At 35.8% G+C, this 22498-nt stretch overlaps 1 protein-coding gene, 1 long non-coding RNA gene and 1 pseudogene across 4 annotated transcripts; 2 read left to right on the top strand and 1 right to left on the bottom strand.

Moving 5' to 3' along the window:
* The first annotated feature begins 2067 nt into the window (after positions 1 to 2067).
* On the top strand, positions 2068 to 3424 carry LOC148697088 (uncharacterized). 2 transcript variants are annotated; one of them, XR_015963052.1, is made up of 3 exons: positions 2156 to 2498; positions 3054 to 3092; positions 3258 to 3424. It is a non-coding gene; the product is annotated as an uncharacterized LOC148697088 (long non-coding RNA). The 2 variants fall into 2 exon arrangements; XR_015963051.1 differs by having other exon boundaries at positions 2068 to 2498; positions 3054 to 3424.
* A 222-nt stretch (positions 3425 to 3646) lies between these two features.
* LOC148697087 (receptor-like protein 7) lies at positions 3647 to 7739 on the bottom strand (annotated as a pseudogene). Its single transcript, XR_015963050.1, has one exon. The product of XR_015963050.1 is annotated as a receptor-like protein 7 (transcript).
* Positions 7740 to 12756: 5017 nt separating this feature from the next.
* Positions 12757 to 19128, top strand: LOC137740450 (receptor-like protein 18). The gene is made up of 7 exons (XM_088693446.1): positions 12757 to 12765; positions 12881 to 13045; positions 13722 to 13997; positions 15877 to 16056; positions 18407 to 18625; positions 18841 to 18973; positions 19028 to 19128. Exons 1-7 carry the CDS (start codon positions 12757 to 12759, stop codon positions 19126 to 19128), a joined length of 1083 nt encoding a protein of 360 aa, XP_088549572.1.
* Positions 19129 to 22498: the final 3370 nt, after the last annotated feature.

Raw genomic sequence — 22498 nt, 5'->3', positions numbered from 1 at the left:
TCTTTTACGTTTTACCAAAGAATTTTTGCAAATAAAAAATTCTAAAAATAAGAACGTACGAAAAATCTACAAATGGACAAGAAAATAGAAAACCTTGGATGTGAGAGTCTTCTTCGAGTGTGGGACTCAACTCTCAATGAAAGCACCAATTTGTGGATGTAAATTTCTTCCTCCTTGATCTTGGACAAAATTGCACCTACAAAACAAATAACACCTTAAGTCAAGGCTAAGAACTTCACGCCCCCACAATGATCTTAACACCTTGATCTTGACATTTTATGCTTTTGGCTGGCCAAAAAATATCTATCTTTGCTGGAATATGCAAATAAAATGCAAATTGACAAAAACATTGAAAGAAGCAAAGCAAATTACAAAACCTTAAACCAAATGACAACTTGGAAATGGAAGCAAATGTGAACTGTTTTTAATCATTTAGGTTCAAATGATTGGCAGGAGAAGGGGCCATTCTTTGAATCAACATGATAAAAAACAGAACATGATTTAGGTGTTCAAATCACCGAAACTGAGAAAAACAAATTACGAAAAAATTTGAGAAAAACAATTAATAAATTGAAATGCACAGAACAAAACAAATTGAGAAAAACACTTAAATTGAGAAAACACTTAAATTTCTTTATGCACAGAAGCAAAGCCAAGCACAAAACCTTAAACCAAATCACAGCCTGGAAATGTCAGAGCTTCAAAGCATAGACATACTCTAAATCAAATATAATTAAAGCTAATCAAACGTAATTAAAGCTTATTAAAACAAATAAGAACTTGGAAATAGAAAAGCAGCATAACAAAAAAACGAAGAAGCAAAGATTGAAGATGGAAAAGGAACCTGCAATTAGGTTCTCGAGACGCAAAGAGACCAAGAGAGCGACAAAAAAATACAATGCAAGAAACCCTAATTTCTTAGCAAAAATCATGAACAGTTAAAACCTAGGTTTATTCGAACAGTAACTTAGGAATTGAAAGAAAGCTTACCCTTTGAATTGAAGGGAAACCAGCAACAAAAGGCTTCAATCACTACCTTTGCATGTTCGATTGATCAGTAAAATACACAGAATAAGAGTTACATCACATAGCAATAAATTAGAGAGAATTCGAAGACAAAAGGAGATTTGAAATGTGTAAACCTCACAAACGTCACAAACCCTAGAATTCCTGCCGACCAAAATCACAATTTCGAATCTGAAGCTGCATGATATGAATAGAGTCTGTAAACCTAATCCTAAAGCACAAAAGATTTGAAACAACCCTAGGTAGAGCTTTCGAAACCAACCCCTTTCTCTCCCTCGAATCGTACACCCCCTGTGACTGTCTGCCTGCAAGCCGCATGCCTTCCTCTCACCAAATCCCTATCTCTCTCCCTCCCTGTCTCTCTTCTCTCTCTGCTCGCTTGCTCGCTCGCTCTCTCTCTCCCGACGGCATGCTCTCACCGAGTCCCACTACAGCTCAGAAAGAAAGGAAATGAAAGTCTCTACACACCCAACCCGTTCGAAACCCTACAGATTAAAATGACCATCGCACCCTTGCCTTTCCACGATCATCAACACGCTGCATGAAGATCAGCGGCAGAGACAGTCAGTGGCAGCCTCGTAAATAAAGTCAAATTTGAGTCCAACGACTGTTCGTTTGTACAGTGCAATTGAAAAGCCTTCCTTAGATTAAAGTAATATTTTAAGTCATGAAATTTAGGTCTTGAGTAACATTCACTGTTTATAGACTTAAATTTTGTTTTTTAGTAAACTTAAATATTTGAGTTTGGGGCCTCAGTACTATGGTCTAATATTCCTTTTCACTTGAAAGTGAGAGGTCTTAAGTTCGAATTTTGTGGATGGTGAATTCGATACCAAATTAGGTTGCTCATTATGTGGCATAGCCGAACTCCCCCTCCCCCTAGTGTAAAATATCAATGTACTAAAAAAAATTTGAATTTGGATCCAAAAACTGAGGTTGGTCTTACGGAGAATTTACACGTGAAAAGCCGTAATAAATTATCTATACTAAAGCTCAATAAGGAAAATAAACACAGTTTCTAAGTACAGTGAAGGACAAAAAAGCCCCTGTTTCACTATCATTTTTCAGTGCTATTTTTTTTAGCTACATTGTAAGATGGCCAAAAAGGCCATGCCTCTTCAACTTGTCGAGAAATTTTCCGTTGTTCATAACACAAGTGGTACAATAAATGTTATTATATAAGCGATGAAAATTTTTATTTTTTATATTATTAATTTTTTAATACGAAAATCTTACTATTTATATAAAAACATATAACGACTCACATCGTGTGTTCTGGGCATGTTAAAAAATCTTTCCAATTTGTAAACCCACCGTTTCTCTAGATACTTCCTAGTTCCCACATTGTTTTTCTCACCGCTAAAACGCTCACCGCGCTGCTTGCCTCTACCCTCCCCGTTTTCCTCCTCGCCTCATCTGCTAAAATCTCTTCGATTCTACCAACCGCCGCAACCGTTCAGACTTTCCCAAAGGTAAATTCTTTTCTCATCCTTACAAAATTTGATATTGATTTTGAAAATAGTGAAAACCCCATAAAACAAACTGACTTTCTCAACCGAAGATTATGATATATGTTTCGCATTTGATTATTTAGGATAATTACATGCATGAGGATTATTAAATGATATATTTGATAAATACGTCTAATTTTAAGGTAGGAGCCTTTAGATTACAACTCACTTTATGGTTTTGCATTAGAAGACATATCTGTACTCAACTTCTTAAGCAAGTCTGGAGGAAATCTGCTGTTAGTTGATGCTCTGTCTCCGTCTCTTTTTGCTTGCTTTAATATGCTTTCTTATGATCTCTAACTTTATAAAGTTTTTATTTTTGTTTTATTAATTTGATTCGGAAGATTTTCAGAGAATAGCTTCAATTGAGTTAGGTTTTGTTCAATTTATTCTCATTAGTTTCATTCCAATTCAATGATTTTGTGTAGCGCTGAGTTTTCTGTTGGAGAATAAATTTTCTTCATAGTTCATTCAATTTTGTTTTATTTTCTAATTTGGATTTTGAAATGTTACCAGGATGGGAAAGGGATCGGCAATTTGAAATCAGCTCTTCAGGTATGCATTCATTCCAGATTTAAAACATCACTTCTATTTAGTATGTTGTTTATCATTTTTTATCATAAGACCGTCATGCGGTGTTACTGTCACTCCTTGTAGTTGTTAAAATCTGCTTTTCTGAGTTGTATATAGAACTCTTAACGTAGAATTAGTAAAATGCAGGTGCAGAATGAACGACTAATCAATGTGGGAAACTTTTGGAAATGTATATAACTATAACTTAGAAATCTCCCATTTGGATTGCACTTATGCTTTGAATGCAAAGTAAATAAAATGTAATGTAACTTAAAGAGTTATTTTAGAAATGAATGGGTTGATTTGTGATTTTATGGAATTTTCAGAAGTATCTCTTATGTGTATAGTGATGAATGTGTTTATGAATGCAGTTAAGCTGTTGGTAGCTTTTGAGTATCAATTGCTTATTATGTACTTGTTATTCAAACTCTCTCTTTATTAGGGAAATGATTCATATTTGCTATAAACTACGAATTTAAAACCCACAGCAGTGCACGATACTTTTGCTAGTGTTGACCTAGAAGCAAATGAAAACAGGAAACGTAATTCCAACTACTTAGTTGATAACACTGAATTTGATCAAGTAGAAATATTATACAAAGCAAACTTATAGAACCCCATTATTGTAATATAACATAACAACATATGCTGAAGCACCAGAAATCATAAAAAACATGACATTGGCCTTGAAGGCCCAAACATTTCTCTAGCCGATAGACACATCAAGCTAAGTTCGGCATCTCCTCGTCGCCCTTGCGGTTGTTGGCTTTCTCCTCCTGCTGAATGTCTCCACAAACCATTCATGCTTCTTGTCTGCCAATGTGTTTCCAGTAACCACTCCCACTATTAGTCCGCTAATAACTCCTGGCAAGACTACATACCAGTCAAACTCAAATGGAAATCCAGCCTCTTCATCTTCTTCAAAGCTTGATTGTGGCGGTCGCCTCGAGCTCTCAGAAGGCTCGCATTTCTTGGACAAAAGCTCTCCACACAGACCTGAGTTTCCTTGGTATGAATCTTCTAGGAATGTACCAAATTGTTGGCCAAGTGGTATAGGCCCCCAAAGATGGTTATACGACACGTTGAAGTACCCAAGGAAAGTGAGTTGTGCCAAACTACCAGGGATCATTCCTGAGAGCTTGTTTTGAGAGAGATCCAACGATTCAAGAGCAGTCAAGCTCGCCAGAGATGAGGGGATTTGACCAGAGAGAGTGTTGTCGGAGAGGTTTAGCAACTGAAGTGCTCTTAAACTCCCAATGATACTTGCTGGAATCTCTCCTTCAAATCTATTACTTGAGAAATCTATGAGTCTCAGATCATAGGGGGTCTGATCATATGTCAACTCAACACCTTTTACAGGAATTATCATCTCGTATGAAAATTGAAGGTAATATCCATATTTATTTGTGTTCTTGTTCGATGTGACTTCAAAGTACCGGCTTCCCTCATTTGCGACAACATATTTCATGAAATTCCAGTTCTCCATGTACTTAGAAGGCAACATACCTGAAAATAGATTGTTGGATAAATCAATGATGCATAAGTTTGGGAACTCATGACCAGTTGAAGGCTTCCCAATTATCCCATGAAATGCGTTCGACCCAAAAATGAGACCCCTCAATACTGGAAGTACCCCTAACCAAGAAGGGAAGATGTCACTGATCTGATTGTTGCCAATGTGAAGAAACTCTAACTGAATGCAATCGGCCATTGATCTTGGTAGCATCCCCTGTAACTGATTGTAACCCAACCCAACAAATTTCAAACTATTTTTGTTAGCACAAAATGGAGGAATATCACCGTGGAAAGAATTAAACATCAAATACAGTATTTCCAAGCTACTGGACTTCCCCAAACACTGTGGAAGCATGCCACTCAGGTTGTTGTTGCCCAAATTAAGAACTTGAAGATAATTTAAGTTGCAGAACAATGGTGAAACTTCTCCACTATAATTATTGTCGTTGACCAGGTAAACTGTGATAGATTGTGATGGAATTGGCAATGACCCTTGTAACTAATTATTAGAAAGATGAAACAGTTGTAGATTTTTCCATGGAAGAGTGATTGGATTCTCCTCAAAGCCTGTTAAGAAGTTAGAGCCGAGGTTGAGATTGACCAAAGTTTCTCTAGTTGCATTCCAGAGCCATTTTGGTATTTGGCCATGAATGTTGTTACTAAAAAGGCTTAGGGCTCCCAATTCGTATTGATTTTTCAAAAATTCTGGAAACTCTGTCAAGTTACATTCAGCCAACTTTAGAATTTCGAACTTTGGAAGAGTAGCACTCGAACCAGATTTGACACGCACGGATAACCTGTTGCCTGATAAACCAAGTGCCTTCAACTTTTTGAGGTTGGAAAACTCATCAAACTCAACTATTCCACTCAAATTATTACCGGAAAGGCCAAGAAGTTCAAGATTTCTGAGGTGGAAAAGCGACTTAGGAAATTCTCCTTGCAAATCGTTGGAGGCGAGGTTCAGATGTTCAAGATTTCTGAGGTGGAAAAGCGATTTAGGGATTTCACCAGTTAATGAATTGTTAGACAAATATAGGAACGCGAGTTGGGTCAGGTTAGCCACAAAACGTGGGAAATTTCCCTGTAAGTTATTATCCGAAAGACCCAAGTAGTTGAGCTTGGTTAATTTTCCAAAACAAGACAAGGAATCAGGGACTAAGAATTGGCCTGCGGAAACGTCATGAAATGAAGTCATCTCAAGGAAACTAAGCTGGGTAAGGTTTTCGAATGAAGATGGAACATGGGAATCAAAACCACAGTCTGAGATATCAAAGTAATTTAAGGAATGAAGGTTTCCGATAGAACTAGGAAGTTCACCAGAGAAATTTGTCTCTGAAATAACCAATGTTTTGAAGGAATTGGTCCTGTTAAAAGTAGGAAAATAACCATTTAGGTCTGTGTTCGAATATAATCTAAGCTCCTCTAGGTTTGGTAGGTGGAAAATGCCTACTGGGAATTCCCCATACAACCCACAGTAGCTTAGTTTGAGAGATGTGAGAGAAGATGCATTGACTAAGATATCAGGCACAGTGGAGTATATGCCGACATCACTAAGATGAAGTTGTTTTATGCTAGTCAAGTTTTGGACTAGGATTCTCATGATGGACTTCCTAAGCTCCAAATCATTATTGTAAGACAAGACAAGGGTAGACAGTTTGGATAGCTTTGAAATTTCAGATGGAATTTGGCCAGAAAATGCAGAATGTGAAAGGTTGAGATAAGACAGACTCGAAAGGTCATGGCCCAATCTCGATGGTATTTCAGACGAATTGAAGTTGTTATCTGAGAGGTCAAGCATCTGCAAGTGAACAAGTCGGAAGAGGGTGCTATTGGAATTGATAGAACCATAGAGACAGCTGCTCTTGAGGTCAAGGCCAATGACACGGCCAGACTCCGCATGGCACTCAACACCATCCCACGAACAACAGTTACTCTGATTTTGATCTCCTTCTCGAGCCCAAGATGCTACTTTCGGATAAGCAAAAGGAGATCCAGAAGCTGACTTGTCTATCGTAAAGCTTTCCTTGAATTGTAACAAGAAGGAATGCTCGTCAGCATGGCAAAGTGTATGTGTTTGAGTCTGCACATATGAAAAACAGTGAGTAGCATTGAGTAATAGCAAAAGAAGACAATGCAAACAGGTAAATTTGGACAACAAAGATTCCATTTTCATGGCAGTGTGTTTCTGGTTATAGGAAATATAGTTTTATGGCTCTCATATAATTAAGAGTAGAGAAGTTAACTCCTTTTATAGACACAACTCATGCAAAGCATAAATAAATAAAAAAGCATGAGTCGATTGATTAGTGGGTGATGAATTGATGTCTCAATCAATTGAAGACTTGGAAGTCATGAATTGATTAGTGATGAATTGATGAATTGCAACGGCTCTAGCTAGCCTAGCTACTATAGGAAAGCTTTGCGTATTTATTAGGCAACCTCAATTGAAGTCAAGCGATTAAGGACAAGGGTATTAAAAATTCGGCAAATTTATTTTCTAACTTTTGAAAATCGTTATAAGCGTTAAAAAAAGTATCATTTTGCACTCTTTTTTCTTTATTTTTCACTAAAGCCTCTTTGTCTAGGATCGAATTGGAACATGTAACTCTTGAAGGTAGAATATGGATTACTCATTAAAGAAACTTATCAATTTCAATCAATCCGCTCAAAAAATGGGAGAATTAGTGCCACGCCCTGATCTTGAGAATCCTCTAGAAACATGCTAACATTTGGAACATCAAAACATGATGGGAAAATCAATAAACAAGACACCACAAAGTCCACATTAGATAATCAGCGGAAAGATAGTTTCTGATAAATACTAGTTCACTGTTGAAAGCTGAAAACAATTACCAATTAAATTTCCTTTATTCAATCCTTCAAAAGAAATCTGAAAATTGAAAACTAAAAATCAAAGAGAAATGTTGTAAACACTCTAGTTTTCTAACCGTACACACATCTGTTTAATCCTAGTCGTTGTTTTTGTTTCATCTGTTCAATGCACTGATTAGATATAATGATGTGTGTGTAATAGGAGAGACAAGTGTGTGGTTATTTCCCAAAAGGATAGGGCAATAAATTGGTATGAATTTGTTATTTACCAAATTCGAGTCTAAAATCTCTCATTTACAATTAAAGAGTAATATCACTAAATCGCAGTACTAAATGACTTCATTTCTCAAAATTAAAAACTAAAAATTTAGGTCATCAAAAGGACTCTTATTTTTTCAGATTATGATGTATGTTTTTGTTTTTATTTATTTTTATGTCCGGATTAAATATGCTTAGGATCTCACATAATTAAAGCTGGAGAAATCGACGTCCCTTTTTTTGTAGACAATATATACAAAGTTGTTTCTTTCAATGAGCTACGGGAGCTATGGACTACAAAAGAATCCAAAAAAAATAGTGATCCTAAACATACAAGAAGTCAAGACGGTGGAGAAATGGGTGGTGATCGTGAATATAACAATTTGCTCAGACCATCGCTTCAAGACTTGAAGTCAAGTCATCGTTTGATAAAATCAGCCCATCCCCATCACTTGAAGACTAGAAGTCATTCATCGTTTGCATGTAATAATTTACAAACTCGATCATTTAGTTTAATATGTATGTTTGTTTGATCTTAAAGAATGTGAACATAATACTTTGAGCAGATAAAATCACTTGAAGACTTGCAGTCAAGTCGTCGTTTGCATATGTGACTCATCTCAATGCTTATTTATCTTTTTAATACAGGTTCTAATTATGTGTATATATACTCCATACCTCAATTTATTTATCGTTATACTTACTTATCTCATGTTAATTACATGAGTTGAAGTTCTTCCATGTAGTAGGATTTACAATATATACACACAATTTATTCAATAGTACGTGAATATTAATTAATTTAGCCTTCAATTTAGGTTGAGTATTTTATTTTCTCGAGCTTTGCACGCATAAGAATCAATTAATTGTCACTCCTACTAATAAAAATGTCACTGAGGCTCCTATCTCTTTCATAAACAAAGTAACTTTTGTTCCACTAATCACAGGGATGAGGTCTCGTGAACCAGATTATAAGCCACTGATCATCAACATAAACGTTCTTGTCGAGCTAACCATGCATTCAAAGTGACAGGCCGACAAATCGATGGAAGTCTTTCGAAGTCAGCTAATATCCTATTCAGCACTTACACATATTTTTGGGTGCTCACAATATTAATTATACATTGCAGGATTTAACATGATTAATTTTATAGATAAAATTTTTAAAAAGGAACACTTTGGATGCGGTTCCTAACAATATTTTTTGATTGAAACCTTGTGTGTTTTTAGTTTTTTATCGAAGTTCCTTACATTAATGTAATAGTGTAAGTTACTATATTTTTTTAATTAAAAATTTAAATTTGTATTTGTTTATATTAATGAGATTTTAAATAAAATTTATAATTTGTGGGATTAAAAATAATAAAATATAAATTATACTCTCTCTCTTATATATTGTGTGTGTGCATGTGTGTATGGGTACATTTATCAAAACTAACAACAAAAAACTTATTGTACCAAAACATGAGTACATTCTTCAAAATATAGAAAGAAGAAGATATTAGGCTTAATAACATTAGTACATTTCTTCGATTAAACTTGACATGGATATATTCTCAAATCAACGAAAAAGAATGTACCCATATAAGTTTAAAAATGGATTAAAAAATTTTGAATAGATTTTATATTAAAAAATTGGGTACATTTTATATTAAAAAAGGGTACATTTTACATATAACAAATTGGTATATTTAAGAATGGGTACATTTAAGATTAAAAAAAAATTGAAAATTATATGAATGGGTACATTTAAGATTAAAAAATTGTTGGCATAAGAGTCATCTCCAACGAAAATTTTAATTTTATAGCTTAGGGTCTAATGTTTTTATTTTTCTTTAAAGATCAACATTATTTGTAACCACTCACCTAGCTTTAAGTTTATCGAAAGAAAGCAATGAGGAGTTGTGCCTATGAATGGAGTTCAGTTCCTCTTCCTTTTATTACATGGGAGCGAAAAACAATTTAATCATCAAGAAAAAAAAAAGTCATGGAATCTTCGTGATTTAACTTGTTTTCTATACCTTGTATTGTTTGTTTTTTCCTCGACAACGTCATTCATTGTTCTTCATTTGCACATACACTTTTTCTCACGCCCCAATCTTAAGATACGTTCAAAATTAATACATATTTTTTGGTGCACACAATATTATATATGGTTGCAGAATTTAACATGATTAATTTTAATGTTGTAAGATTATTGATTACTATGTTGTAGTGCCGATAAGGAAATAGCATATCAAAGGGAAGAAGATAATTTGTTTCACGTTGAATAATTTGTCTAGAGGAATGATTTCCTTTTATAGATTTCATCATACATTTTCGAAAGAGTTGTGAGACTTCTATGAATGGTCTTATCCATTCATGATAAGACATATAGAAGGGTATAACACTTATGATAAGCCATACCTCTTATCATACCCTTAGGTTAAGTGTATATTAGTACTTCTCCATACGGCTTTTTGTACGTTTCCCACAAACGGTGCCAACTATTGGAGCGAAAAATTTCGTCTCCTCCAACAATAATATTGTAGCCTTGTTGAGAAGCTTAGACACTATCTTCACTTGTCATCAATGAGAGCAGAGGGACTTGCAAGAAAACACTCCGAAACTCGAGTTGATGTTTGTTCACTATGTTTGTAAAACATAGAACGATCTCATACCTCCTTTTTTCCCTCATTCTAGTGGGATTCTAGGTCCTTTATAGGCATAAAATTCTTGGACTCCAAGTCCCAGTTTCCTTGTATTTCTCCATGTTCCATGGAGTGGGTATTATATTGCTTGATTGTAACTCCCCTCCTCATGTTTCGCATGCTAATGGCTTGTTTAGTGGAGAAGTAATTTTTGGTTCCCACAAGAATATAGGTAATTTCCCAACCTTAAAACAAGGCAAACAATATTTTTATTATAACTTTAATACGGGGCTTTGCACTTGGCTTTGCCCTTATACCAATATTCACCAAAGTGCAGTTTGTTGCAGGTTTTACAAGCCTCTTTTTGTGCCTTCCCTGTTACCATTGTGTTTCACAATTCACCAAATTGTCACTAGTCTTAAAACTACATTTCTTATCATAGTTCTTCGACTAACATGAATGACGTTGATTTCTCTACAATTATGGGAGAGCCATAGACTTCCCTTTAATTATAAACCAAATTGCCTTGATAATGGAGTGGCGGTGATAGAAGTTTTTATTTATTTATTTATTTATTTGGCACATTATTTAATGGTTTATTTTTAGTTACGACTCTGGAACTCGATTTCATCTCACTTTGCTTCATATAATTCAAAAGCGGCAACTTTATTCCCTGAAACTTAAAAATCACTCCACTTTGGCCCCCTCGAACTCGATTTTGATTCCATTTTACCTCCTGAAACTTGAAAGTCGTTTCCATAAAACTCAAAATTCGCTCCACGTTGTCTTGGATCTGTTAATTTCTTATGTGGTTGATTTGTGTGCACCAGGCTAATCAATTTCATTTTTATATTTTTCATCTCTTTAATTTATTTTAAACATAATATTGTCTGATTGTTGAATATATGTTAACGTATAGTGGAAATTTATAATCAAATTTATTGCACATGCGGCATAGACTTATTGGGTGTTGGGTCCCACATATGTTTTAGAAGGCATCCTATAAGTTTAAAAGGAAGAAATAGTCCACAAGTCAAAGTGGAAAGAATTCTGAGTTTCAGATAGTAAAGTGCAAGTTTTTAGTTACAATGGGCAAAACGAGATCAAAATAAAGTTTTAGGAGGCATAGTTAAAAATAAGCTTACTTAAATTTGCAATTTCTCGATGTTACTCAATTGTTTTTTCTTTGTATAGATACAGACACTTTGCCACGATGACGAAAAAAGTTATTATTTTTCAAATTTCATCATTCATCGAGTTGAGCAAAAAAATGGTTCAAGAGTATAAGTCTTAATTAATAGTGGGACAAACACTAATCCCTTGACGAGAATGTTTGTGATGATAGTCAAAGGCGTGTAATTTGGTTCAAGCCTTAAAACTGGTACAAAACAAAGGTAAATAATTATTAATGTTATTGAGGAGAATGTTTGTGGTGACAGTCAAAGACTCAAAGGTGTGTAATTTGGTTCCAACAAAGACTTTAAGCCTGAAAAGTGGGAGAAACCAAAGGTAGATGGATTTAGCATTTTAGCAATATGAATTAATGGAACAGTATGAGTGGAACATGAGTTCAGCTTGATAAACACCAAAGAAATTAGTGGAAGAGTCCATGCATTATGCATACGACTAGAAGGGAGATGGAAGAGGAGGGGAAATCAAATATACTTTCAACAAATTTTGTTCAATATAGATCGCCTATTTGGTTAATAAGATCCAAATGGTTTATACATCCCTTCCGAGGGGCACAGATCGATAGATTGCCTTTCTTACTTTAAAAATCTTTTTTCACTTGTAAAATATTTTAAGTTCGCCTAACATGAATGACGTTGATTCTCCACAATTATGGGAGGGAAATGCTAAGGAGACTCTCTCAAAAATGGGACTTTTAATAAACTCTCTGTCACCTCACAGTTTAATTAATTCCCGTGCCAACATTATAAAACATTGTGCTAAAAATATAAGGTGGCAGACAGTTCATGATCGGCTTCCCTTAGCATTTCTCTTGTGTGAGAGCCATAGACTTCCCTTTAAACATAAAACAAAATTGCCATGGTAATGGAGTGGCAGTGGTCAAAATTTACTTTTTGTATATTGTTTAATTTTGCTGTTACTCGATGCTACTCAATTATTTTTCCCTTGTATGGACTCAGAAACTTCCCCACGATGACGAAAAAAGTTGTCATTTTTCAAAATTTCATCATTCATCGAGAAAATATGATTCAAGACTATAAGACTTAATTAATCAGTAGGACTAACACTCTCAAGGGATTAGTGTTTGTCGTTATAGTCAAGGGCGTATAATTTGGTTCAAGACTTTACCAAAGGTAGGTAGATTAGCATTTTAGCAATATGAATTAGTGGAAAAGTATTAGTGGAACATGAGTTCAGCCTAGCGTCAGAAGGGAGATGGTATGGAAGAGGTGGGGAAAGGAACCGACTCCGATGAGAGCTCCAACTACCGTTTTCATTTTTTTTTTATTTTTTTTATTTTTTATTTTTTTACAACTTTAAAATGGAAACTTCATCATTCATCAGAGTAACTGTTGTTCGTGTGATGGTGTTGAGTGCGATAAAGAGTCTGGCCATGTCATTGGCCTTGAACTCGGCAGTAGCTGTCTCTATGGTTTTATCAACTACAACAGTAGCCTCTTCCGACTTGTGCACTTGCAGAGGCACAAGTTTCTCCGGTCCAATGCCTATGTCCATCGGAAATCTTCGTTTCTTAACCATATTTGGCATCTACTATTGTAATTTTGATCCCAATGTTCCATCTTCACTCAGAAACCTTACTCAGCTCTTTTACCTCAACATTTCTTCATTTTATGGTCGCTTGTATTGGCCTGGAAAAGACATTTTCACAAAGACAGATCAATCGCTAGCATCTGATTATTCCAGGTCTTGGGTTGGAAAGCTAACCAAACTTGATCATTTGGGCCTTGCGCAGACCAACTTAACGGGCAAATTCCCATGTTTTCTTGCTAACTTGTCTCAACTTACAGAACTAGACTTGGGTTCTAATGAACAAACTGGTTAAATCCCATCTTGGGTTACAAGGAATTTGACCCAATTAACTGATATGGACCTTTCCCTTAATAAGTTGAGAGGATTAGTTGAATTTGATCAGCTTTCCAACCTCAAAAGTTTAAAGGTACTTCGGTTATCGTTCAACTAATTTTCTCTGCAAATTAAACCCAATTTGACTGCCACTCTCCCAAGGTTTCAACTTCTGTGGTTGGATTCATGCAACTTAACAAAGTTTACTGAGTTTTTTTTTAAACCAGGACCAAATACCAAAATGGTTCTGGAATGCATCTAGAGAATGTTGAATTTGGGTCTATCGAATAACTTCTTAACGGGCATCGAGTCATTTGACCAGAATCCACTCATTCTTCCATGGAAACATATGTTGTTTTTTGAAATGACGTCCAACTTGTTACAAGGTTCACTGCCAATTCCACCCCAATCAATCATGACTTATGATGTTGCAAACAATGATTATAATGGAGAGATCTCACCACTATTCTGCAGCATGAATCTACAAGTTCTTGATTTGGCTAACAGCCACCTAAGTGGTATGCTTCCACAGTGTTTGGGGAACTCCAGTTCTTTGAAAGTACTCAACTTGCCGAACAATTCTTTTGACGGAGATACTCCTTAACTATGTCCAAATAAAAATAGTTTGAGGATGGTAGATTTTTGACGGAGATACTCCTCAACTTGCCGAACCTTTCTTACTTTAAAAATCTTTCTTCACTTGTAAAATATTTTAAGTTCGCCTAACATGAATGACGTTGATTCTCCACAATTATGGGAGGGAAATGCTAAGGAGACTCTCAAAAATGGGACTTTTAATAAACTCTCTGTCACCTCACAGTTTAATTAATTCCCGTGCCAACATTATAAAACATTGTGTTAAAAATATAAGGTGACAGACAGTTCATGAAGAGCCATCGACTTCCCTTAGCATTTCTCTTGTGTGAGAGCCATAGACTTCCCTTTAAACATAAAACAAAATTGCCATGGTAATGGAGTGGCAGTGGTCAAAATTTACTTTTTGTATATTGTTTAATTTTGTTGTTACTCGATTTTACTCAATTATTTTTCCCTTGTATGGACTCAGAAACTTCCCCACGATGACGAAAAAAGTTGTCATTTTTCAAAATTTCATCATTCATCGAGAAAATATGATTCAAGACTATATGACTTAATTAATCAGTAGGACTAACACTCTCAAGGGATTAGTGTTTGTCGTTATAGTCAAGGGCGTATAATTTGGTTCAAGACTTTACCAAAGGTAGGTAGATTAGCATTTTAGCAATATGAATTAGTGGAAAAGTATTAGTGGAACATGAGTTCAGCCTAGCGTCAGAAGGGAGATGGTATGGAAGAGGTGGGGAAAGGAACCGACTCCGATGAGAGCTCCAACTACCGTTTTCATTTTTTTTTTTTTTTTTTTTTTTTTTTTTTTTTTTTTTTTTTTTTTTTTTTTACAACTTTAAAATGGAAACTTCATCATTCATCAGAGTAGCTGTTGTTCGTGTGATGGTGTTGAGTGCGATAAAGAGTCTGGCCATGTCATTGGCCTTGAACTCGGCAGTAGCTGTCTCTATGGTTTTATCAACTACAACAGTAGCCTCTTCCGACTTGTGCACTTGCAGAGGCTTGATCTCTCAGATAACCCCTTCAGTTTGACTCAAATACCATCAAGATTAGGCCGTGACCTTACGAGCCTAACCTATCTCAACCTTTCACATTCCTTATTTTCTGGCCAAGTTCCATCTGAAATTTCGAAGCTATCAAAGCTATCTTCCCTTGATTTGTCATTCAATGATAAATTAAGAAGCCTAGTCCAAAACACGACCAACTTAAAACAACTTCATCTTGGTTGGGTAGAAATATTCTCCACTTTTCCTGATAACTTTGTCAATGCGTCATCCCTCACATCTCTCTTTCTTGCCAACTGTAGGTTCTATTGGGAGTTCCCTGTTGGTGTTTTCCACCTACCAAACTTCGAGGTTCTTTATGTTTACGACAACTTAGAGCTAACATGTTATTTTCCTAACTTTAACAGGACCAATTCCTTCAAGAAATTGGACATTGGGGAAACAAGTTTCTCCGGTCCAATGCCTATGTCCATCGGAAATCTTCGTTTCTTAACCATATTTGGCATCTACTATTGTAATTTTGATCCCAATATTACATCTACTATTGGCATCGGAAATGTTGTTTTTTGAAATGACGTCCAACTTGTTACAAGGTTCACTGCCAATTCCACCCCAATCAATCATGACTTATGATGTTGCAAACAATGATTATAATGGAGAGATCTCACCACTATTCTGCAGCATGAATCTACAAGTTCTTGATTTGGCTAACAGCCACCTAAGTGGTATGCTTCCACAGTGTTTGGGGAACTCCAGTTCTTTGAAAGTACTCAACTTGCCTAACAATTCTTTTGACGGAGATACTCCTCAACTATGTCCAAATAAAAATAGTTTGAGGATGGTAGATTTTTGGCCCGTTGCACTCAGTTGGAGGAATTACCAGCGTTCAAGGCTCTCATTTTGGGTCAAAATGAATTTCATGAAATAATTGGGAAGCTTGCAACTAACCATGAGTTCCCAAACTTGTGCATCATTGATCTATCTCACAATGCTTTTTCCGGTGTGTTGCCCTCTAACTACTTGGAGAACTGGAATTTCATGAAATTTGTTAATGAAACCAATCAAACTTATTTTGAAGTCTCTTCGACCAACGCAACTAATGCCACTTATATCTATCAATACAAGATCACAATTCTTGCCAAAGGGGTTGAGTTGAAATATTTGAAGACCCCTTATCTTCTGAGACTTATAGATCTATTATCACACCCTGATCCCGACATACGTCTAAGATTGACACGTGACATCATCACATTCCTATTTATCTCTCACGTCTCGCCTCCGAGACAAGACCACAACAAAATCAATGATTTAACCGCGCAGTCATTTTCTTTTATTTTATGGCTGCATCTAACTTTAGCGTTAGACTGCCTACGTACCCTAAGAAGGGATCAAGTCATTCGTAGTTCACCAGTTCAATAAACTCCTATGACTACTGCAAGACATTACTACATACATGTAATCAGAATAACTATTAAAAACTGTATGTTTTCTTTGTATAGCTTGTCTAGGCAAATGAGACATATATACATATAGCTTCAGAACGTGAATCATCAACTTGATTTTGGTTTCAGTATAGGCAAGCGTATAGATATTTATGTTTAATGGGACATCATTCTACCATTTAAGCAAACAACATGATACGTGTAAAGGTGAAGAACTTAATCGAATAGTAATCACACCACATTGGATCTGTCGACTATTGATATCTATACCAGCCATGACATTACTAACCAATATACTTTAGATAAATTGTAATCAACTACTATAAGCATACCCCTTTCAAATTGTATACCAAAATACAAACCCAATAGTACATATAAAAGCAATAATATAACTATAATCTAATAATAACTAGCTGGACTAGTTATAGCAAATAAAATGGTTCGTTAGAACTAATCCAATTGGAGTATATAATGAAATTGAGTGAGGAAAATACGTATAATTTGATATATAGGCAGATAAAACTAGCTGCCTACATTTTCTCTGTATAAGTAGTTATGTATTTAGCATATAATAGTTTGAAAACAACCACCTCACATAGAATCCAGTATATTTATAACTTCACTAAATTTGATAACATTTATTTGCACTAGTTAATCAAATAAGCATGCCAAACAAACCACAAGAACTTGACCCGCCATATTAAATTGGTCTTGAATTCAGAACATAGAGAATAGGTATAATGTTTGATATCAAGGAACTAGTTCTCAGGCCATAGAATAACATGCAATCCCTAAACGATAACATTTGAATAATTATTCGTAACTAGTACACCAGCCAAACCATATCAATGATTCTTAATAATTAACATAGAAAACCAAACTGTTTATCCAAGTGCCTCAAAATAAAATATAAATTCCTAGCAGTCTTAAGCTCTTCATCCGCTGAAAGAATGAAATAAAGAACCACCAATAAATCAATGACCAAAACCAAGAGTCATATACTGCTCTAGTAATAGCATTGTCCAATCAAGTATTTAGCATCAGCATCTGACAATGCCATGGAAAAATATAGAACCACTCGGTAGTTTTAGAACTCTAATTATCTACACAAACCTAGGCTACAACACATACAAATTCAGCAATGTTCTTCAAGGGTAGGACAAATAAGGCGCACAAAATATTCAAATAAATCTGGCCTCCATTCTGGAATAACATTAATACTTATAAAACAAACCCAACTCTTGCATTTCTAAAGAGAACCAAATTGAGGTTAGGATTTCAAGGTCTTCCCTAAATATGCAACCAATCCTTATTGCCCAGTTCCGATTCAACTCCAAAACAATACAACGAGTATCATCGCAAGTATTCATACAGAATACCAAATTAAAATTCGAAATCAAGAACTGATCCCAAAACTGAAAGTTAACACCTTGGGAAAAACTTACGCTAGAGGAGAGCCCACGGGGAAAGAATCATTATTTTCACTTGGGTCGAGGCCAGGTTCCAGCGGGGTTGGCCGAAATCGGAGGAAAGTTGCCGGAAAACGTCAATATGTTTGGGCCTCTCCCTCTCTTTTTTTCCACGCCAAATTCCCCTTCTCCCTTTTTCCCTTCTTTCGTTTCTCGATGGTTCTCCACCCTTCCCTCTTTCTTATTTTATTATTATTTTATTCTATTATTAATATTTTATATCTAGCGATATTATCTTTTTCCTCACTTTGAATAAAATGATCGATACTCGTTTTGTAAAATTTTCCTGGTTCCAAGTTCCATTTTTCGCTACATTTGTACTCAGTCGTTTGTAATGACGAGTACTATAAGAATATACTAATTAATATCTTACACGTGTGTTGACTACTAAGTTAATGAAAGTTGACACATACCCTCTAAGGGCATATTGATCATTTAACATTTTTCAAAAAATATATATATAGTAAAATTATAGACGGGTTGTAACATCTATCAAGCAATAGATTTGAAGGAGAGATTCTAGCAGATATCATTGGGAAACTAAGAGGCCTTGATTTGTTGAACCTCAACGACACTCTTAGTGGTCTCATACCCTCATCTCTTGGGAACTTGACAGCACTTGAATCATTGGATCTCTCTGGAAACCAGCTCTCAGATAGTATCCCCAATAATTTGGCGTACCTCAATTTCCTTGCGTATTTCAACGTATCCCATAACCATCTTTGGGGGCCTATACCACTTGGCTAGCAATTTAATAAGGGGTGTGATATTCACACACCCTATTTTACTTTTCACATATTTTTCTAGTTTTTGGCTGTTAAATCGGATGAATTGAAGAAAATCAACGGATAGAAATTAACAAGGGATGTGTAAGAAGTAAAATGCGGTGTGTGGATAGCACACCTTTTAATAAATTTCAGAAGGATTCATACCAAGGAAACTCGGATTTGTGTGGAAAACCTTTGTCAAAGAAATGCAAGAGAGCTCAACACCGCCACCACCTTCGGTCTTTGAAGAAGATGAAGACCCTGAAATTGCATTTAAGTTTGATTGGTATGTGGTTCTTCCAGGAGTTTTTTGTGGTCTAATTGTTGGATTCGTTTGCAGACAAGAAGCATGAATGGTTTGTAGAGACATGTAGCAAGAGAATGAGGCAGTCAATAGCCAAAAGAGGGAGGAGGGGGCAAAGGACTTGGTCCTTATCGTAATTCATGTTGCAGTTGTTGGTAGTGTCTGCTGTACTATTGTGTGTGGTCTAGTTCATGTTGGTATTTTACATTAAGTGAGTTAGTATAAGTTTGTTTAACTTGCTTGGTTTAGACCTTTTTGGTTTGGCTTTGAAGGGATTAGGTTTCATATCCCATCCTTTTTTACTTGTATCTTTTGTGTTTTTGTTTCTGGAGAGGTAATGTTTATGTCCCCCCCCTTCTTTTTCATGTTCTTTTTCTCATTTTCTTTGTATTATGAGGGGTAAGGTTTATGTCCTCTTTACTAGGTGTAACTTCTTTTTTCATTGCGAATAGAATTTCTCTCATACCATCAAGGTTTTTTATTATTTTATTTTATTTTAAACTTGCTTGGATTTTTAGAGTCTCCTAATTCTTTTTTTTTTTTTTTTTGGGAAATCAAAATGAACTTTTTAACAAATTTTGTTCAATACAGATCGCCTGTTTGGTTAAAGAGATCCAAATGGTTTATGCATATGTGACAGATTGATAGATGGACATTTTTTTTCTTGATAACATAGATGGCCCTTCCTACTTTGAAAATGTTTTTTCATTCATAAAATTAAACAATGTGTGAAATCCCGTTCCCGGATTTCACTGTTATAATCTACATATTTGTATTGTTGAGATTTTATATTATTTTTCGAGAATTTATATTGATTTATTTGAAATTAAATTTCAATTTAACTAGTTACGAAGAGTGAAGTTTGGAAAATTATTATTTACTCAACCTTTCGAGGTCACAAGTAACGCTTTCGAATAGGTTTCTAAGTACGAGCGTATAGGCGAAAGCCGTTTGCCAATCTAGATTATAACGGTATAGTTATAGACGTTTGAAGTTGTGAAACTTTAGATTGTGAAAATTATTTAATTTCCACTAGAGGGTAAAAGGCCCAATTATTTAATGGGGTTAAGGAACCGGCTATTTTTGTGTTTTTGGGGGGAGGGGGGGATTTTTTTCCCTTCCATTTCGTCAACCGGTGCACCCACCAAACCCGATTTCAACCTGGCCGAATTCCGGCCAATCTCCACTATTTTTCAGGCCATTCTCACCCCTCCTTCACCTGCAACTTATTCCACAACCTCTCATCTACCATATTTGCTCAAATTCAAAGAAATTAAAAAGAAAAAAAAATGTAGATGAGGAAAAATAAAAATTAACCATCTACACTCATTGTTGTTTAGGATTGCACAAGCTTCCACCAGTTGCCGATGCCTTCATTATTTCGCCACCACTTTTTAGGTTTTGATGTTAGAAATTCTTCATCTAAAAGGGTTTTGGTTTTTTAGTTTATTTGGTTTTAAAGTCTTAGGGTATTTGTGTCAACTTTAGTGGGATTTTAGATATATTTCAAAGCTTTTTTAAAAATTGACATTTTTGAAATTAAAGGCTAATATTTGGCTATATTTGATAAATACTCATTGTCCATTGTGCAGTCTTTCTCTCTCAATTTTTCATACTTTGCTTTGCGCACGAGACCTTGAGTCCCGCGGGTTCCAAGTATGGATACTATATAAAGAATGTAATCTCTTTTCGATGGTGTGGATTTTTCATGTTCATTCTTGCTAAAATTTCCTTTGTTTTGGGTCTTTGATACTGCCGGCTGCTATGTTCTTGCTCTTCTTGTTCAACGCTTTGCAGGGAAGACTCAAAAGCTGCGACCATAAATTCAAATATCAGTACACAAACAATGCCGACTGAAAAAAAATGTAAATCAGTAACTAACTATGAAGGTTGGTCGCTGGTGTTTGCAGTCTCTTACATTGCATTGATTTTGAACCTTTACCTTTTCAGGTGGAAGAGATTCCCAAATCATTTCAAATACACCTATCTCAGGAGAACGAGGTATCAAATTCCCCTTTTGCGTCAACAGCTGATCCACGGCACGGAAGCCGGTCAATAGTTTGTTAAAAAGAGACCCACATCACAAGTGAGGTGAGTTTTAAGAGAAAGACGGGAGAGGAATTTGGTGTTGTAGTAGTTTCCAATTATTTTAGTTAATAAAGGGTATTTTAGTATTTTCATGTCAAATTTTGGTTAAAATTCTGTTCATAGTCTAAAATTTGGCTAGTTTTCCAAATTTCCTATTAATTACCTAATTTTAAGTGATAATGAAATCCACTTGGCAAGCAATGAATGGGAAAGGAAAATTGGAGAAGGCATGAGGGGAAGGTAGCTAGCATTCCTCACTTGGAAATACGATTCATATAATGTTGAAACTTAACAAAGCAGTAGTCATCTTTTTGTTTTCGTATCCTTTGGCCGCTACGAAAATGTTTTGGGTGCCTAATCTGTCACTAAACGCTCTAGTCACCTACTTGTCACGATTAATTACATGCGGAAAAATGATTGAGAAATTTTGAAGGAGAAGAAAAGGCCTTGAAAGACAAAAGCTATAAATGGAGGGTGTGAGTGTACTGTGGACAAGAACGCAAAAGAATATGCCGAGAGATATAGGGGGCGTTTGTTGCGCCGGACTATCTCGGACTGGATTAGCTTCAAGGACTAAGCTGGACTGGCTTAGACTAGACTAAACTGGACTAACTTAGTGAAGCGTTTGGTGCAGTATTGGACTAAGAAGCTGGATAATAACAAATTCTAATATTATTTTATTTCATATATAAATTATTAATATTTTATTATGATCTTATCTTTTTCTCCATCTTTTCCTACCATTTCCGTCCCACTCTTTTCCTCTTCTCTCATCGTCCCACCCTCTCCCTCTTTTTTTCCTCTCAGACCTCTCAATTCATGTCTCTTTCTCATTCCTGGTCAAACTCCTTCAGTCTCTATTTCTCTGTCCTCCCTCCCTCTCTAGCTATGCGTTGTTCGAACGGAACCTCACGGCTCCAATTTTCCCGACGAGTTGCAGGTTTCCCGATGTGTTTTTTTGGCCAACCCTCATTAAATTAGATGAAGTTAGCACCGCCAAAAAATTCATCACCATCCCTGGACCGAGATCTTAGCTTTGCATGCTCGAATTTGTCATGGATTTGAAGAAGCCCAAACAGGCCGAGACTTCCAGGCCATTTTCCGGCCACATTCGACCACATTTTGGCCTCGATTCAAGTAAAATCGTAATCTTGTCACTCCCAGCTTCAATTTGGTATATTTTATATGAAAGTTGGTTGTGAAATGGATCTGAAAGAGAGTCGGGAAGTTAATGATTGATCTAGGTGACCGGCGATGACGAGGAGTCTGTCGGGAGTGGTCGTTGAGCATGACAAGGACGAGAAATAGAGGATAGTCTTAGCTAGTCCCATGGTTATTGGGGGGGTCTCACTAAGACCTCTTAGTGAAGGGTTTTGTCCATGCTAGTCCCCTTTAGTCTCATTAATGTTAGTCCCAGCA

Source organism: Pyrus communis, chromosome 5, assembly GCF_041283825.1.
Source record: "Pyrus communis isolate YQ-2024b chromosome 5, ASM4128382v1, whole genome shotgun sequence".
Classification (NCBI taxonomy): domain Eukaryota; kingdom Viridiplantae; phylum Streptophyta; class Magnoliopsida; order Rosales; family Rosaceae; genus Pyrus; species Pyrus communis.
Note: the sequence above shows the minus strand (reverse complement) of the source record. Positions and strands in the feature narration are given on the sequence as shown.

What these genes read in the sequence shown, in the direction of transcription:
- LOC137740450 (XM_088693446.1), top strand. An exon ending in ACTGGAATTTCATGAAATTT is followed by an intron (nt 16,057 to 18,406) that starts GTTAATGAAACC and finishes GACGGGTTGTAA; the next exon opens with CATCTATCAAGCAATAGATT. An exon ending in ATTGCATTTAAGTTTGATTG is followed by an intron (nt 18,974 to 19,027) that starts GTATGTGGTTCT and finishes ATTCGTTTGCAG; the next exon opens with ACAAGAAGCATGAATGGTTT.